Raw genomic sequence first — 19948 nt, 5'->3', positions numbered from 1 at the left:
TAACAGAAAATGTACACTGTTATACAAGCTGTACACTCACTACTTTACATTGTAGCAAAGTGCCATTTCTTCAGTGTTGTCACATAAAAACATATGATAAAATTATTACAAAAATGTGAGGGGTGTACTCACTTTTGTGAGATACCGTATATCAATTTCTTCTTTTTTATATCACCATAAACCATAATCAATGTGTTTTCTAATATGAGCATATAAAATAAATAAAACATTCCCATGTATTGCCAGTGTTTAATATATTGCTATGTATATATATTGGCATTTCCACCATATGGGCCCTTTTTATTATATTGCCCTTTTTATTATATCGCCTTTTTTATCATATTTTTTTATATTGCCATTTGTTAAACATTGCATATTCAGCAGTTGTTATTAGTAAGCTATTTTTTCTATGGGGTACTGGGGTGGAGCCTGCTTGGATCCCGCAACAACCATGCCCTCATATAGCCCTCTTCCAACATGGCTCCACTACAGCCTGAAGAAGGAGCACATGCTCTGCAAATGCGTTGCAGCTTTGCCCTCACAGGCATCCTGGAAGTGACATCATCTTTGCTCTGCCAGTGCATTCCATGGACCTGGAAATGCCAAAATACACCAGCACCTGCCAGCCACCAGCCTGATAGATGACTGCGTCCCTGGTGAATTCCCAGGCTAGAGACATTGAGAGCCATATACCACATGCCATATATCACGAAACTGAGCCATTGTGAGTAGTTTTGATTTTAACTTGACAATAAATACTTTTACTAACAGCTACACTTAGAAAACGCTTGTGCTTCTTCCTGTATTGTCTTGCTTTACACGGAGCTGCCTCAAGTAAGCTGTACATGGACTACTCCTTATGGACTGTTTCGTATGAGCCATTTTTTATAAAGATTTTTTTATATTGATTGTTTATGATATGCTTCCCCTTTTTGGTTTTATATTGATTACATGATTAAGTGTCCTCCTTGCGCCAATATCCTTCCTCTCTTTTGCCTAACCCTCAAGAGCCATTTAAATCCCATTGCAGCCCTAAAATGCACCTTTAATTTGCCTTCCCCTGATAACGCCAATGCTTTTTAACAAATTTGATACATTTTGCCGAAACTTTCGGATTTTCAATGGAATTTCAGGAAAATTTTAAAAACTCGATTTTGCTTATCACTACTAACGATTACTAATTAAATAAATAAAGTGATGTTAGAAACTGGTACATGAAAACGCTGGTTGCTTATAAATAGCTGGTGCTGTATTAAAAAAAATATGTTTAACTCTGTTCCAGCAACTCTCTTGGGTTGGGGGGCTGGGAGTGTAAACTGAAACTGATTTCTAAGCTGATGCATCACTCGATGGGCAGGTCAAGCCAGTGCTTTCCTGAGGGTCTGTGTGTATACAGCAGGGAATGTTGAGAAGTGAATAATATAAAAATCCAATCAGAATTTGCCAGGTCCATTTTGGGTCAGATTTATTTTTTTAAAACACGTTGTTGCTAGTTGGCCAGTTAAATAACCAAGCAACTAGCATTTTTAGGCCTATGGAGCGTGTGGTCAAACACAGCACTTAAACATGTGTAGTGTAGTACACCCAATGAGTGAGGCCTTAAAAGGAAGCCAGCAATGGCAATTTCCATGTTTCTCTTACAAAATATTTAAAAAGATCTGTCAGGATGCAAAGAAGAGTTTTGCTATTTATGGCTTGTTTTGACATGTGAGCTTGAAGGCTGTCATCCTGATCCTGATTTTACTACTTGGCAAGGGACTGGCTATAGTATGCATAATTCAAGTTTCCTAACACATGATATACAATAGCAAAGCAACGATAAGGATAATCTCTCTAATTTGGGGGGCCAGCTCAGGAAGAAAAAAGTTTTTTAGTAAAGTAACAAAACATTAAAATATCTGACAATTCTTTTATTGCAGTCCTGCCTTAAGCAGGCCCACAAGCTGAATGAAAAAAACATAGTTGAATCCTTCATTTGCACAGAAAGTCGAACCCCTCTACTGGGCGGCTGTCAGAATACCCGAGCAACAGTTGCCATCTGATTGATTGAAGCTGCTGTTGCCCGACAAATTTCTACTTGGCGCCATCAGATTTCAATTGAAGAGTTTCAGGCAGGGCCTCCCCCCACTATACGAATTTCAGCCAGTTCATTAGGAACTGGACAAAATTCAAACCATGTGACCAACACTACTGTTTCAGGGACAAACCCCCTCATTTCTTGGACTGGTGCTACAGGGACAGAAAGTGAGAGAGCTCTCAATGGGCTGTTTTTTCACTAGCACTAGTTTTAAACTAGGCAGAGGCAGAACATGGTAGCTAGTACGTGACACTCTTGCCTTGCAGTGCTGGAGTCCATTGTTAATTAATTTATTGCTGCCTAGCATGTTCAGGTTATATAACTGCAAGAACTAGAGAATACACAGAACAGACAGAGAACTAAAAACTCCCTTTGAATCTTAAGTTACATAAAAACACTTTACCTAAAATCTGTTCAATTTGTAGAAGCCACTCTACATTAAGAGAGGATCCCCGTGCTGAGTAGTCTGTGTGAGGTATGGCATTTCACATAGCAATCCAAAACAGACATATGGAACAAGATAATATTAAATCTCTTCATTAAATCAGGTTGTTCAGTGCATTACCCAGATGCCTTGATTTAATTTCCATCTCAAGTAATAAGCATTTATTGGCATATGAAGCAGCTATCTATGTAGTTGTTGATTCATTTTGAAGAGTCATTATGGTGAAGATAATCATTCTTTAGTTCTAATTATCATACTCAGCAATCACACACCTTCCAAAAATAGAGCATTCAGAAGCACAGGAGGGTATAAAGAACACTTCAACTCATCAGTGTCCCAGCATTTCAGTGACGGATCTGTTTCCGCACATGTGATGGCTTACAGTTCCAGGGAATTGCACTGTATATCAGAAATAATATTCATGTGTTGCAAAAATAGAACTTAAAGCAAAAGTCTCATTCATTTATAGTATAGTGTATAGGCAAAACTTTAGAAATTTATCTAAATGCCTTCTACAGGGAGAGTTCGAATAAGCTGCATCACTTTGTAGTTTCTCTAGTTTCTATACTGTTATAGCTAGGGTGGGAATAATTGAAAGAAACATTTGCAAGGCTGTCTTAGGGTATGGCAATGTGCATTAGATGTCAAAGTTAGAAAGGTCCCAGCAAGTGCATATCTTATTTTCAGCTAGACATTGCATTGCTGGAGCAGAATGCTATTTAACCACTTCAATACCGGGCACTTTCATCCCCTCTCTGCCCATGCCAATTTTCAGCTTTCAGCACTGTCACACTTTGTCAGTGGCACTTCCGTGTTTACATGTGATCGGCTGTGATTGGACACAGCCAATAACACGGTTAAAAAGCCGCATCATCGGCTCTCTTACTCAGATCAGGGTCGCGCAGTGTCCTAGGAATACGGCGTGACCGCCGCACTGCGTGCAGACACTGTGATGTCATTATAAGACGGTGCCCCTGAACAAGAGAAGATGGTAGGTAGTTAAACCACACTTTGATATTCACTGAAATGTTTCAAACTTTAGGCTTTAATAACCATCATGTATGCAAACAAAATCTAGCAGTTGTGGAAGATGGCACTATTGGCATGTGTACCCAAGTTTTGGTCAAGTGTATTGTAAAACAAAATCCAGTACATAATGACGTCCAAAGATTGTATCAGTCTATCTCAAACATCATAAGCTTAAATTATACAATAATGAACTTCAGCACCTGGTATTGTACATTGTACTTTTTATTAGTTTTTGATAGAGTTGAGAGGGATTAGTACCCCCCAGAAGCTTTTTTTGCTGTTTGTGTCCCCGTTGGGGGAGATTCACCCTCTCTATCTGTGCTGTTTACCATTATTATTGAAAGTGAAAGTAAAAGTAATAGTGAGAAATCTTCCGATGGGGACACCAGTTCTGGTGATCTGGGGGTCCCCAAGGCATTCTCTTAATTTGCAGAGATTTCCTCCTACTTCCTGTTTGGCTATCTGACAGGAAGTGAAGGGAAATCTCCGCAATGGGACACAGATGCTGGGGAAAAAAATCTGAAAGCGGTTACTCTTACTCTATCCAAACGTATTTTGCCCATTTCCCTGCATCCAATACGCATGGCAGGAGATTGGGACTGGCTCTTTATGGAGCCGGTTCACAAATTTCCTTTTGTGCCTGCGGAGTGGCTTGTACAGGAACAGTGTGTTTTGGCTCTGTTTCAGGGGCGAATTGAGTCAAAAATTTGACCCTGATTCGTCCCTATAATGGAGAACAGGGACGCGCCGCACCCCTGCTGCAAGTCACATCCGTCGGAGTTGTGAACCCAGCCTGACAGAAGATATAGAAGGGCTCTTATTCCAGATTGGTTGGTTCTCCAGAAAAGCCTTGGAGACCATACTTGGACCCGTCATAATGAAGATGCAGGGTCTGCCTGTAATGTGACCTTCTGTTACTGGGCTTTGTTTGTGGTGCTCTCCAGACACCCAGTGTTGCTGTGTTCAATAGCCGCAGAGCACTTAGCAGGTCCAGTGCCCTGATTCATCCTCTGGTGTGATCCTGTCTCTGAAGGCTCTCTCAGGAATATGCCAGCCTAAGGGGCAATGGATGGTCTTAAATGTGACATGTTTCACTTTGTCCTGCATTGTCACCACTCGGTGCTATTACTGCATTTGTTTGCCACAGAGCTCTATTCAAACCACCATTGCAGTAACTGGGATTTTATTTGGAGCCTAGTAGATGATTACTTTAATCACGTGATCAATCACCTTCTGGTCCGTCACTTTGGAGATTTGGAAATTGTATTTGTTGCAGGTACCTTTGGGGAGCACTGCTGCACCACTTTTGAATGTGTTGTGCACACATTATTATAGATCCTTAATCGGTCCTTTTCGATGAGTTCCTGGGGATGCTTAGTTTTCTGACATAACTCCTAGGCTTGATCTTTTCAGTTTTAATTGACTCAGTGTGTACTTGTCTAAAAATAAAGTAACCTGCAGCTGAATTCTCCTAGGTTACCAGTCTGTGCTCTTTTGAAAGTCAGTAACCTGTCAAAACTTTCCCAGTACACGCATTACTGCAACAAGTCTTATGTAATGACTGGTCTAATCCTGAGAGGATGTTTTCTCCTCTCCAGCATTTTATGGAGAAATACCTTATTGAGGAGACCTTTAGTAAGCAATTGACCCTTCCTTTCATGGACCCCACCATTTCTTATCTTAACAAAACACTGACTGTTCTGTCAAGGAACAAAGGGTGTCTGGGAACTGTCAGCACAGACTTTATCAGTCAATGGGCCGGATTCAGGTAGGGGCGCGCATTGTTGCGGCGCAGCGTATCGTATTTACACTATGCTGCCGTAAGTCAGAGAGGCAAGTACTGTATTCACAAAGTACTTGCCTCCTAACTTACGGTGGTGTAGCGTAAATGGAGCCAGCGTAAGCGTTCCTAATTCCAATTAGGATGAGGGGGCGTGTTTTATGTTAATGGGGGGGGACCCGACGTGATTGACGTTTTTTACGAACGGCGCATGCGCCGTCCGTGTACATATCCCAGTGTGCATTGCTCCAAAGTACGCCGCAAGGACGTATTAGTTTCGACGTGAACGTAAATTACGTCCAGCCCTATTCACGGACGACTTACGCAAACGACGTAAAATTTTCAAATTTCGACGCGGGAACGACGGCCATACTTAACATTGACTAGTCCAGCTATTTGATGGAATAACTTTACGCCTGAAAACGCCTTACGTAAACGGCGTATCTGTACTGCGACGGGCACACGTACGTTCGTGAATAGGCGTATCTAGTCATTTACATATTCTACGCCAAACTCAACGGAAGTGCCACCTAGCGGCCAGCCTAAATATTGCACCCTAAGATACGACGGCGCAGGCTGTCGTATCTTAGCTAGGTTTAAGTGTATCTCAGTTTGAGAATACACTTAAACTTACGACGGCGCAGATTCAGAGTTACGTCGGCGTATCTACTGATACGCCAGCGTAACTCTCTCTGAATCTGGCCAAAGTCTGTTCAGACTTTGGTTGGATCCTGACCCTCCAGATGTCAATGCGGGAACCAATTTATTACTTTGATTTTCTAGGTCTCTTTCTAAATACTGCTAAGTCCAGGGTTTCTTTTCAAACAAACACATGACTCTCCACTCTCATGTTTGGATTCTGCAGTCATCCAATTCTTAGATTTTGCATGAAGGTTCTGGGTGTGGAAGTTCCCTCCCCTATATAACCCCTCCAATACCGGGAGTGCCTCAGTTTTTTCTGCCAGTGTCTGTTATGTATCACGTACCTGGTAACCAGAGCCCGGTGGTAGGAGTAGGCCTCTCTTACAACTCCGGCTTGTGAGCTGCTGGATATGGAACAGCAGACTCAGAAGCCTGGCGGGGTAGGAGTGCCGGCTGGCTTGATAGGTGAGTAGATGCAGACCACTGCTGGAAGTGTAGACGGGAGCTGGAACCGGAAGTGGGGTCCGTGACACAGGCAGAAGATTCACAGCAACAACTGAGAAGGCAAGCTGGTAAGTAGATAGCAGACGGAAGCAGGGTCAAAACAAGCCGGATCACAATAGAGAGTTCAGGTATTCAGATGGGATAAGCAGGAGAGTAATCGTTGTGCAGGCAGGTAGGTCAGGCAACAGTGGATCAATCAGAGGTAGGTCGATAGCAGCCGAGGTCGGGATCGGAGAGGTGCGGAAGGTCAAACAAGCCGGGTCAAATAGGTGATAGCAGGTAATCAGGTTTCTTCAGGGTAACAGCGTTCAGAGACTGTAGATCAGACAGCAATGTGCTGGAGCTGTCAGTGTCCATTTAAAGCCGTTTTGGCGCCAAGAATTCAGCGCGCACGCGCTCCCGGCGTGCACGCGCGCGCCGTTAACGCACGCGCGCGCACCACAGGCACACGACGGTGCGCGATTGCGCGCCGCTGATTTAACCCTCTGGAAGGATTCCGGGATTGAGAGGTGAGTCCCTGACATTGCCCCCCCCCAAGGGGCAGCCTCCGGATGCCTAGTCGGGCCATCTTGTCAGGATGATCAAGAAAAAATGAACGTACCAATCTTCTGGCATGGATGTTGCTTTCAGGTTCCCAGGAGTTTTCTTCTGGTCCGTAGCCTTTCCATTTAATCAAAAATTGGTTCTGTCCTTGTCGCCTTCTACAATCCAGGATGGCTTCTACTACATATTCCTCGCATCCGTCAACATGAACTGGTTCAGGAGGCCTTGTACCCCTATTAGGGAAGGGATCAGGAGCTGCAGGTTTCAATAAAGAGACATGGAATACAGGGTGCACTTTAAGAGAATCAGGTAAAGAAAGTTCATATGAAACCGTGTTAATTCTCCTTTTGACCGGAAAGGGTCCCATAAATTTGGGTCCCAATTTTTTAGAAGGACAAGCTAACCTGAGGTTACTGGTAGAAAGCCATACCTGGTCCCCTGTTTTCAGATCCAGTTCTCCTTTCCTTTTTTTGTCAAAGAACCTCTTGCTGTCAGCCTGGGCCTTGGTTACAGCTTCCTGTAGTAATTTGGTGTTCTGTTTGAGGAATTCCACTGTATTCTGTACTGCCGGTACTGAAGATTCTGAAAGAAAATCTGGTAGAAAAGTTAGGTTGAAACCATAATTGGCAAAAAAGGGAGATTGACCCGTGGCAGAATGACTGGCGTTGTTGTAGGCAAATTCTGCTAGGGGTAGCAGAGAGACCCAATCATTCTGAGAAAACGTAGTGAAGCACCTGATGTATTGTTCCAGAGTCTGATTGGTTCGTTCAGTTTGCCCATTGGTCTGGGGGTGATATGCTGAAGAAAGAGCGAGTTCAATTTGTAATATTTCACAGAGGGCCTTCCAAAACCGAGAGGTAAATTGAACTCCTCTGTCTGATACTATGTTGGAGGGTACCCCATGCAACCTAACGACTTCTTTAATAAAGACACGAGCAGTTTCAACGGCAGAAGGTGTGTTCTTTAGAGGGAGGAAATGGGCCATTTTGGTCAAACGGTCCACGATCACGAAAATTGCAGTACAGTCTTCGGAGCAAGGAAGCTCTACGATGAAATCCATGGCTATCATTTTCCATGGTCTGTCGGGTACTGGTAAGGGTCTCAATAAACCCCAGGCTTGGTTTCGAGGTGTCTTGTTCCGATTACAAATAGGGCATGTGCTGATGTATGATTTGCAGAAATTCTCTAATCCAGGCCACCAAAAGGTGCGACGCACCAGCTCTAGTGTCTTACGAACCCCAAAATGTCCTGCCATTGGATGGTCGTGGAGGTGTTTCAGAACCTCTACTCGGATGTCTTCAGGGACAAAAATCTGGCTTCCTCTCCAGAATAGTCCATCTCGGGATTCTAAAGAAATGTTGGGAGGTTTGGAAGAGTCTAAAGATGCTCTCCGGAGCAGGGAAAGTAGGTCAGTGTGCAGTAGCAAAAAACTGTTCTCTGGTAGGATGGTGTCAGGAGTGGAGGTATCTTTTGGATTGTCATGCATTCTGGACAGGGCATCTGGCTTGATATTCTTAGAGCCTGGGCGATAAGTGATGTGGAAGCAAAAACGGGAGAAGAAGAGTGCCCACCGAGCCTGTCGGGGCTTCAATCGCTTGGCTGATCTTAAATATTCCAAGTTTTTATGGTCCGTATAAATTAGCACAGGGTGTGAAGCTCCTTCCAATAAATATCTCCACTCTTCCAAAGCGGCCTTGATGGCCAATAACTCACGATCACCTACGTCATAGTTTTTCTCCGCAGGGGAGAGTTTTCGGGAAAAGAAACCTACGGGATGTATCAGGTCTTTGTCTCCCATGCGTTGGGAGAGAACGGCCCCCACTGCGACTTCGGAGGCGTCTACCTCAAGAAGGAAGGGTAGAGCCGGGTTTGGGTGGCTGAGAATTGGGGCGGTCGTGAAGAATCTTTTTAGCGTGTCGAAGGCTTCTTGTGCCTCAGGATTCCAACGGAAACGGAAGTTTTGTTTTGTAAGCTGTGTAATGGGAGCAACAATGGTAGAAAATCCTTTGATAAAACGTCTATAGAAATTTGCAAAGCCTATAAAACGTTGGACCCCCTTCTTGTCCAGGGGCACCGGCCAGTCCAGAATAGCAGACACTTTCTTGGGGTCCATCTCAATTCCTGTCGGGGAGATCACTAGGCCCAAAAATTGGATGGTATGCAACTCGAATTCACATTTTTCTGCTTTCGCATATAGACCGTGTAGACGAAGACGATTCAAAACCTTCCGGACATGCTCTCGATGTTGATTTAATGAGCCCGAGAAGACCAGGATATCATCCAGGTAGACGATGACAAAAATATCTAAAAAGTCTCTGAACACGTCATTGACGAAATGCTGAAAGGTGGCAGGAGCATTGCATAACCCGAATGGCATGACTAAATACTCGTAGTGACCATACCGAGTACGGAAAGCAGTCTTCCATTCGTCACCGTCCCTGATGCGAATTAGGTTGTAGGCCCCCCTCAGGTCCAGTTTAGTGAAGATAGTAGCGAACCTTAATTTTTGAAACAGTTCGGGTATCAGTGGCAATGGATAACGGTTCTTAACCGTGATGTTATTGAGCTCTCGATAGTCGATGCACGGGCGAAGGGTCTGATCCTTTTTAGCGACAAAAAATATACCAGCACCTGCTGGTGAGGTGGATGGACGAATGAACCCCTTATTTAGGTTCTCGTCGATGTAGATTTTTAGAGCATCTTGTTCCTTCTCGGATAGGGGGAAGATGCGCCCAAAAGGGATCTCGGCCCCAGGAAGTAATTCTACCGGGCAATCATAGGGGCGATGAGGAGGTAGGGAATCGGCCCCCTTTTTACTGAAGACATCGAGGAACTCATGATAGGGCTCCGGAACAGACTGAAATAAACTGGGGTCGGTGTTCAGACATAACAGAGTTGGAGAGAAACTGGAAGATCCAGGAAGGCAGTGTTCCAGGCAGTATTGGGAAGGGAATTGTAAAGTTCCAGAGACCCAGTCAATCTGGGGGTTATGGACCCGGAGCCAGGGGATGCCAAGGATCACTGGAAACAAGGGTGAAGAGATTACATCCAGAATTAATAATTCCCTATGATTAGCGGAAGTAGAAGCAGGTAGAGGAAGGGTTTCTTGGGTCACTTGACCCGATTTAATGTGGGATCCGTCGGCCAGGAAAACTGAAAGCCTGAAGTCTTTCTTTCGAAGAGGAATGTGGTGCAGACTGGCAAAGGTGGCATCAATAAAACAACTGCAGGCGCCGGAGTCAATGATTGCGTTGACCGGAATCGTTCTTCCTGGGAGCTGTAAATACAGAGAAAGAGCAAGGTGTGTTGTATTGGTTGAGAGAGTAGAGACGTTGACAGGAACAGAAAAACGACACTTACGCATCTTGATGGGGCAGTTGGCGACATAATGACCGGGTTCACCACAGTAGAGGCACAAATTTAGCTGCCGACGACGTGTTCGTTCTTCTGGAGGCAGAGTGGGTCGCATGACCCCAAGTTGCATAGGCTCTGAGGTATCAGGAGGAGAGCTGGCCGCACTAGAATGGACGGGTGGTTGGTAGCGAGAGGCAGGCAGGGGTGCTTTAGTAGTGACCCATACAGGGCGACTTAGATGAGAAGATCGCTCTGCTCGTCGCTCTCGTAGGCGTCGGTCAATCTGTATGGATTTATCAATTAAGTCCTCCAAGGTATCAGGAATCCCAATACGGGCCAACTCATCCTTTAAGTTTTCTGAAAGTCCCAAACGGAATTGATGACGCAGAGCTGCGCTGTTCCACTGGGTGTCCGCACTCCTGCGGCGAAAGTCCGAAACATACTCCTCAACGGCTCGGCGGCCTTGTTGAAGCGCAAGCAGGGCGGCCTCAGCGGTAGCAGTTCGCTGAGGATCGTCATAGAGTTGTGCCATGGCCTGAAAGAAAGCAAGTAGAGTCTCAGTGTTGGTGCCATTTTCCTCCAATAGTCGGTGCGCCCAGGTTAGAGGCTCTCCTTGAAGAAGCGACACCACAAATCCCACCTTTGTGGCTTCTAAAGAGAAAGTCCTAGGTTGGAGAGCAAAATATAATTGGCAGGTGTTGCGGAAGTTCTGGAATTTGGAGCGATCCCCAGTGAATCGCTCTGGCATCGGAACCCTGGGTTCGGGTGGTAGCATCACTACAGTTGGGGCAGCGGCTGATGAAGACGATCTGGCGGAAGATTCAGGAGTTGCGTCTCCGGACAGATTCTGTACTCGGCCTTCCAGTCGCATGTAGCCGTCCTGTAGATTTTTAACAGCTTGGGTGAGAGATGCGAGGTGTTTACAAATCTCCTCCATTGCTGGGGCCACTCCTGAGGGCTCTGACATGGCTGTCTGATACTGTTATGTATCACGTACCTGGTAACCAGAGCCCGGTGGTAGGAGTAGGCCTCTCTTACAACTCCGGCTTGTGAGCTGCTGGATATGGAACAGCAGACTCAGAAGCCTGGCGGGGTAGGAGTGCCGGCTGGCTTGATAGGTGAGTAGATGCAGACCACTGCTGGAAGTGTAGACGGGAGCTGGAACCGGAAGTGGGGTCCGTGACACAGGCAGAAGATTCACAGCAACAACTGAGAAGGCAAGCTGGTAAGTAGATAGCAGACGGAAGCAGGGTCAAAACAAGCCGGATCACAATAGAGAGTTCAGGTATTCAGATGGGATAAGCAGGAGAGTAATCGTTGTGCAGGCAGGTAGGTCAGGCAACAGTGGATCAGAGGTAGGTCGATAGCAGCCGAGGTCGGGATCGGAGAGGTGCGGAAGGTCAAACAAGCCGGGTCAAATAGGTGATAGCAGGTAATCAGGTTTCTTCAGGGTAACAGCGTTCAGAGACTGTAGATCAGACAGCAATGTGCTGGAGCTGTCAGTGTCCATTTAAAGCCGTTTTGGCGCCAAGAAGTCAGCGCGCATGCGCGCGCCCCGCAGCGCGCGCTCCCGGCGTGCACGCGCGCGCCGTTAATGCACGCGCGCGCACCACAGGCACACGACGGTGCGCGATTGCGCGCCGCTGATTTAACCCTCTGGAAGGATTCCGGGATTGAGAGGTGAGTCCCTGACAGTGTCTATGGTGTTTGTCACGAGCTCTGAGTAGCTCCACTGGAGGGATCCATGCTGGATTTAAAAAGTGGACTGTACTCGGGCCCCGGTTGAGAAGAACATGGTTTGGCCTGTAATGCTCCTCTTTTGAGGGCTGGATCCTAGGTTTCAGTGCTTTGGTAAATTTCCCAATACCAAAAGATTACTGACAGGGTGCGATATGGGTCCAGGGGTGTGGTGTTCCTGTCCATGGACCCCGGTCCCTGAAGGTCTGCAGTCTCAGCTCTCCGTGATGGGCGAACATTGGACTGCCTGTATTTTGCAGAGTCCTGAAGCGTTGGATAAGGTAAGTAAAGGGCCTTTCAGAACTTGGTTCTGAAAGTTTCCTTCTTTTGAGCCATTATGCTAGTTTGCCTAAAGTTTGCCTGTCTGTGCCTCTCTCTCTCCTTTCATTGTCCTGGTGTAGCAGTGATTGTGAGGTTTATCTATAATGAGTACACTTGCCTGAGTTCGTCATTTAGCCTCCACCTGCTGGTAGTTGGTTCCTGGGGAAGGTTACTCCAAAACTTTGGCTACAAAGTGTTTGTTTTTGGTCCTCACATGCTGGCTTCGGCTGACAGCAACCTCGTGCACGGGCGCATTAGCGTCACTTGCACACGCGTGCAATAGTCATCATAGGCGCACACGCGTGCAATAGCCTACTTTTATGCGTCCCGGCGCTCCGGGACGCATGCGCGGTAGCGTGTGTGCGCGGCCTCGGAATAGGCGCGCGCGGCGGGACTCGCGCACATGTGCACGGCTTTGTGTAAGGCGCACAGGAGGATTTGTTTCAGCTGCTCTCTATGAGCCTGAAATTGCAGGACAGAGCAGGTCAGGTGACTTGCACCTAGTCCATAAAGCTCAGTCTACCTCACCCATCCTGGATTACGGTGGACACAGAGAGTTTTTTTGTGCATAAATTGACAGTGTAATTTTCTTAAGGTGCATAGTGTGCTCTGCATCTCGCTGACCATCAAATAGCAGCGTCAGTGCTGGTCTATAGGTCTGCAAGTGGATGCAATTCCTGGCTGTGAGTACCTCGGCTTTACTATAGCAAAAGGGCTCAGGGACTAAAAATGCAAAAAAGACAAATGGTTTTGCCATCAGCCTCAGAGGATCTCGGGAATGCTCCTGCGGCTATTTTCAGGAGGCTCTGGCCTCAGCCATGGGTGGACTGGAGAAAAGATTGGTGACTTTAATTAATTTGGAATTCATTAATGGACACATGTTCAACACCTCCTATGATCACTCACTACTACTGCTTTTGCATTAAACTGAAGCATAATGCAAATGGGAGCTGTTATAACTGGCTGACTAATGGCTTTTGCTAGTGTCCAATTCTCTTATAGGCAGCAACCCATACATTTCAGAATAGCTCTGAATATGTGTGTCCCTTAATAAACTCCAAAAAGCCAAAAAGAGGATTCTATGGTAAGACAAAAGTCCTGTTTTTTATTCCTCCATCCCTTTCTTCCTTCACTTCTCATTTCCTTTTCTCATTCCACTCTTCCCCCATTGTAAGGGAGATTGTAAGGGAAACCATTTCTACTATGGTTAATACAAAACACATTTTCTGAACAGAAAATAGGAAACATATTCATTTGTTTTGTTTTTTAAACCTAAATCAGATAAAACATACTGGGGTAGATTTAGATAGATTACGTGGATCTAAAGATCCGCTAATCTATCTGATTTACGATCCACCGGTGCAAGTTTTAAAGGCTAGTGCTGTATTCAGAAAGCACTTACCTCAAAACTTGCGGCGGCGTACCGTAAATCCCCCGGCGGAATTCAAATTCCGCGGCTAGGGGGCGTCTACAATTTAAATCAGGCGCGTCCACGCGCCGATCCAACAGCGCATGCGTCGTCCGCGATTTTTCCCAGCGTGCATTGCTCCAAATGACGTCGCTAGGACGTTATTGGTTTCGGCGTGAGCGTAACTTGCGTCCGGCCGTATTCTGAATCGACTTACGCAAACGACGTAAAAATTCAAAACTCGGCGTGGGAACGATGGCCATACTTAACATAGGATACGCCTCACATAGCAGGGGTAACTATAGGCCGGAAAAAGCCGAACGCAAGCGACGTAAAAAAAAAACGATGGGCGGGCGTTTGTTTCTGAATCAGCGTAAATGCTCATTAGCATATTTAACGCGTAAAAGACACGGAAGCGCCACCTAGCGGCCGGCCTGGAATTGCAGCCTAAGATCCGACGTTGTAAGTCACTTACACCTGTCGGATCTTAGGATTATATATATGCGTAACTGATTCTATGAATCAGTCGCATAGATACGACCGGCCGACCTTAGAGATACAACGGCGTATCAGGAGATACGCCGTCGTATCTCCCATCTGAATCTGGCCCAATGTCTGTTAAATCTAGCTCAAGCCCTCTTCCATATGAGCCCCTGCTGAAAAACCTGAACTAAGTCAGGATCATTAAGGCTATGAACCTTTTTGCTTTTAGCCACTATGGAGATGCAAGCTGTAACAATGTGCTATGACTACTGGAATTCCAAGAGTCTTCTGCTTACCTATATTTAAAAAAAAAAAAAAAACATAAATTATGCAAATAATATAAAATGTATTCCTTCTAATCGTGCCCTAAATACATGTTTGTTTTTTCCCCAAACTTCACTTCTCTCAAGGCATAGAGTTGGCAATACTGATTTGGATGCTATTGGGACAATAATGTATAATGATAACATTGCATGTGTTATTCTGTATTCCAGATACTGGAGATACAATGAAGAGTTAAGGGTTATGGATCCTGGTTACCCCAAATCAATAACCATATGGAAAGGAATTCCTGAATCGCCTCAAGGGGCATTTGTGGACAAAGAAAATGGTATAAATAAATGTCACAACAGTATTTTGTTTTTTTGTTTTTTTTTGGCACCAGAAACTTTAGCAAAACTTCACATGAAGTAATATAATGTATTTGAAAGCTGATAAAGAAATTCATTGATTAGCTTAAAATGTAAATGGTTGACTGGTACAGTCCACAGTGATTTCATTATTGAACATTTAGGGCATTCTATGCCAATTCTTTCATAAATACTATTGTTTTGCTCTATTAAAGACATTCCAGTAGGAAAGCTATTAATGCTGCAAACTACAAACAAAAAGCTAAACATGCAGCTGAAATAATGGTACATGAATTGTTTAACCCCCTAAATGTGTAATTGTGTTTAGCCAGTCTTGTAAGCCAGACAGCATAGCACAGTTGGTAACCCCACTTTTCGCTACTACAATTACACAATACAGCATAACAAACTTGTATTCAGTCTGTGATTGAACAGTAAAGAAGAAGCGGCAAACTACTGAGTGCATTACTTGACTCTACCCTCCTGTAAGCATGTTGAAACCTGGAGACAGATCGTCTAGTTGGTATTTAAAGCAATGAAATTTATTTAATCACATTAGATACATAAGTAGATAACTATATTAAAGTTTTTTTTAAAGATATTTTAGTTTTGGCTTTTATTTATTCATTCATATGTTATTCATGAATTTTGCAAACATGCAGAGGCAAATTCTAGCACTGTTGGTTTTTTTGTTTGTTTTTTTGTGTTTTTTTTTTAATGCACTTATCTTGCTTTTTCAGGATTCACCTATTTTTATAAAGGAAAAGAATACTGGAAATTCCACAATCAGAGACTGCGTGTAGAACCTGGATACCCACGTTCTATCCTTAAAGATTTCATGGGGTGTGATGACACCATGGACCGAGAAAAGGAACGAACCAGTTCTCAAGATGATGTAGACATTGTTATGAAGCTGGACAACACAGCCAGCACTGTGAAAGCCATAGCTATTGTAATCCCTTGTATCCTGGCCTTGTGCCTCCTTGTCTTGGTTTACACCGTGTTTCAATTTAAGAGGAAAGGAACACCCCGACACATACTGTACTGTAAACGCTCTATGCAAGAGTGGGTGTGATCTAACAATTCCTAGTGTAGAATTTCAAGGTTACTTGAGAATCAACATCAGAGCTATTATCCCTAGCTAGACACAGGCATCTGTGAGCCAGGGTCTTATGGCTGATCTTTAAAACCCAAGAGGTTTTGTGCCCCCACCTGAGTGGGGATTCAATCACCTGGGAAGCTTCCAAACGTTTTTGCCGTTCCTCCAGTCCTTTTGTATTTCTTTGTCATTCAACTTTAGGCCTTCCTTCTAAACTCTGGAGATGGTGTTACCTTTCCAGGAGTCAACACTGAAGAGAAAGGTGAACAAAAATTTACTTTACTAAAATATTCTTTTACATTATTTTAGTTTTTGAAAACTACAGATCCTCTTTGAAAACGATATGTGCTGCACAGACACATATCCTTAAGTGTGAGCAACAAACGAACATAAGAATCGCCCGTACGGAACCTTAGGGAGAGTGTGAAGACCCTAAATAGCTTTGTGTCCAAAGAGGATTGATTCACTGTCTGCTACGGGAAGACACCCACGGTTGACCTTGTGGGAGAACAAGTCACATGGGACCTTCAGACTGTTTGGACAGACTTTTTCCAACTAACAAGGGGCCAAAATATCTGCAATATAGAAACAGCCTTAATAATGATACATTCATTTTGTGTTTTATACAACTTTTTCTGAGCTTTGTCCAAAACGTTTTAACACATTTATAGTCATGAATTTACTGAACAAAGTGAAACTTTTTTTGTTTTAACTTGTTTGTTTTTAATTTCTTATTTTATTTTTTGGCATCATTATATTTTATCAAGTTGCATTCCACTGCCTTTGGCACTTAGCAGGTCTGACAGGAACACTTATTTGAAAGCCTGGCAGGAAGCAGAATGTCTTTGAAACGGATTGCAGTGAGCTGTGGCAAAATGGCCGTCATGTTGAGAAGAAAATTGCTACAAGTATTACGTATTTGTAACCCTTTGAGTACTATCTTACCAGTTTTCAGATTCTATTAGGCATGGCTTGCTTGCCACAAAATAATGTGGACATGGATAGAAAAGTTATGAGATTTGAGGTTTTGATAAAGTGTTGTATCCAACAGCTTCTAAAAACATGTTTTATTCCATAGGAAAGGCTAATGTTTGGTATAACCAAATAAGACAGTGGTACTAAACAAAAGAGGATGCAGAAGAAAATGTTGACTGTTTTCATCCACAGAGGTCTACTGTACATTCAAACCATGTTGCACGATAATATGAATTGCCTTATACAAATACATCCATCTAAATTAATTCTATCTATTTAGCAGAGAATCTGATTACTGCATGTTCCATACTAAAGTGTTCTCAAACTGCATGTTCACTTTAGTTCTCAAAGGGTGAAAGTGGCTTGATCTTATTAGGAGCAGGACTAGGCGAAACTGAATCACCAAAGCATTTTCTTGTCAAGTATATCACATAATGAAAGTGCTGTCATTATTACCATTCATCCTGCAGTAGCAGGTGCTTTTTCATGTTTTTTCCATATTAAAAAGTAAGCTGTTTTTTTTTTCTTCTTTTTTTTTCTTTTTTTTATATAGCAGTGTTATGCTTTTACCCGCACTATGCTAACTAAACAGGTAATGAAGGTAACACCGGATGCCATTTATGTGTGGTCAGCTGGCTGGAAGTCAGTGCATCAGAGAGTAACTGCTCCATGAAAACAGTATGCCTTTAACTTCATTGGTGTCCTGTTGGCTGTCATTCGTTTTTTTTTTTCCTTTTTATAAATATCTTACTGTCTTAAAGAGTGCTGTTCTTGCTGTTTGTGCCCTTTGACCTTCAGCAAAATCAATGATATGAAATGCTAGTTATTATGTATGGCAAATGCAGGTTGCAACCAAGAAGCATAATATAACCTATATGTTAAATTATTTTTCTGTTTGCCTATAAGAGTGGTGCATATATATGTTCACATTTCCCTGTTGGAACAATACACCCATTATTTAAATTTCCAATGGAAATACGTGAGATGTTAAACATAGGACTTGTATAATACAGAGTGTCACTCCTCCAACATTGTTAAAATGGAGAGCATTTGTTTTCTCGAATCCACAAATGCAAAGGACATAGTAAATATGGTCATGCTTTTGTCCAAGTGTAGCCAAGCTAATGTGGTAAGAGGGTAAACTTTATTGGGATGAGACATTTGGACCTTAAATAGTCCTTAAAAAAAAGTATGCTGATGGTAGCAGTTGTTTTAGGTAAGCTTAAGATAAAGATGTAACTTGTAATTCTTATAATGTAAAAGCAAGCTAAGAAAAAATACTACAATCAAAGATAAGATTTTCTTTTATAGTCTACATAAAATATGGAAAGGAAAATACATGGTTTATTTTCGTGATGCTTATTTTTGTTTTCCATTTTGTTTTAAAAATTTTTTTGGAATAACAAACTTCATAGCTAAACATTTCCAGTTTGTTTCCAACAATTGTCACTCGATAAAATAAACTACAAAATAAACAACTAAAAAAGATGTACTGTACCTTGGCGGTAGGAGTATACAAAGAAACTGTTTAATTTATCAGAGAAAAACGTTTAAGCCGACACCCATTTTAGGGACGTCCACAGCCCATTGTTTGTATACAGTCCAATAGTTATGGTGGGAAAAAACTTTTAGAAAACTTGCAGGCCGCTTTTATAAAACAATGGTTAAAGAATGTGATTTCGGTGGGACTTTTTGTTGTGTTTTTCTTTTTTTTGCAACACCCAACTATTTCTTTTTATGAAATGATAATTTTTTTTCTGAAGGTGCAAAATGTCTTTAGGTATCTAGTGCACATTGAAGGATGTCCCCTTTTCTAGACACAGTGCAGATCAGTACCATCCTGTATCTTATCATTGATAATGGACTGATCCATGAATGACGAGTTTTAAAATTACCTTATTACTGGTATAAAAGCACCAGCTATAAGCACCCTGTAAAAGAAGATAAATACTTGCCTCTGACACATTAAATCTTCTCTCTGTTGTAGAGCTAGCAGTACTCCAGCTATTAATTACTTCCAGACATATCGGTTAGCATGCTCCTTTGCTGGGTGTTGTGGTTCCTTTCGCTACTTCCTTTCCGGACACAGTAGTAACATAGCAACCAGTGGAAAGAACCACACTTCTGTCACACCTGGAAGTGGCTATTAGCAGCTGTCCTGCAGATCTTTGAAGATATGCTTGTTTACAGGATTCTTCTGGCTGGATATTTCTTTTATAGATCCCACAGAGTTGTTTTAAAATTGAAGAGTAAGTGAAATGTGTCATGTGATAAAAAAAGGCCATTCAGCTTAGATATATAAAAATGACAAAGCCTTGGTGGGATACTGTGTGCAACATATTCTAGCAAAGCCTTTGATGTCTCTTGTCCTCTGAAATTCATAACTGTAAAGCAATCGACTCAGGCTACTTTCAGACTGGTGCCACGCCGCTCGTTTCAGAAGTGCTTTACCGTCGTTTTAGCAGCACTTTCGCCTGCTAGCCGGGCACTTTTAACCCCTGCTAGCGGCCGAAGAAATGGTTAAAACCACCCGTGTTGCGGCATTTCTGAATCGCTTTTCAGGCACTTCGGAAAAGCTGGCTATGCATTCCAATGGGCAGGGGCAGTTTAGAAGTGCTGTATACAGTGCTCCCAAACTGCTCCAAAGGACTGCAAGCGCACCGCCCCAGTGTGAATTCACTCAGGCTTTCACACTTGGGTGGGATGGGAGGCAGTTTTTAGGTGCTTTACATGCGCTTTTTTTAGCACTTAAACTCCTGAAAAATGCCTTCAGCGTGAAAGTAGCCTTAAAGTGGTTGTAAAGGCACTGGATGCATGAAGGTAAAAAAAAACACCTGTGTGCAGTATCCCCTAATACTCACCTGATCCCCATCTTGATCCAGTGATGTGTATGAGTGTCCTGGCTCTGGATTCTGCCTCTCA

General features: G+C 43.4%; 1 protein-coding gene across 2 annotated transcripts in view; it reads left to right on the top strand.

Annotated features, from left to right (window-relative positions):
• Positions 1-18501, top strand: part of MMP16 (matrix metallopeptidase 16) — a 318808-nt gene extending 300307 nt beyond the window's left edge. For both annotated transcript variants that reach the window (XM_040354587.1, XM_040354586.1), the window contains 2 exons: positions 14818-14933; positions 15693-18501. In XM_040354587.1, the coding sequence (XP_040210521.1) occupies positions 14818-14933; positions 15693-16027 (451 nt within the window). In that variant the 3' untranslated portion in view covers positions 16028-18501. The remainder of the gene's footprint in view (positions 1-14817; positions 14934-15692) is intronic.
• Positions 18502-19948: the final 1447 nt, after the last annotated feature.

Source organism: Rana temporaria, chromosome 5 (assembly GCF_905171775.1).
Source record: "Rana temporaria chromosome 5, aRanTem1.1, whole genome shotgun sequence".
Lineage (NCBI taxonomy): Eukaryota > Metazoa > Chordata > Amphibia > Anura > Ranidae > Rana > Rana temporaria.
The sequence above is the reverse complement of the archived record's forward strand: the minus strand, read 5'-3'. Positions and strand labels throughout refer to the sequence as shown.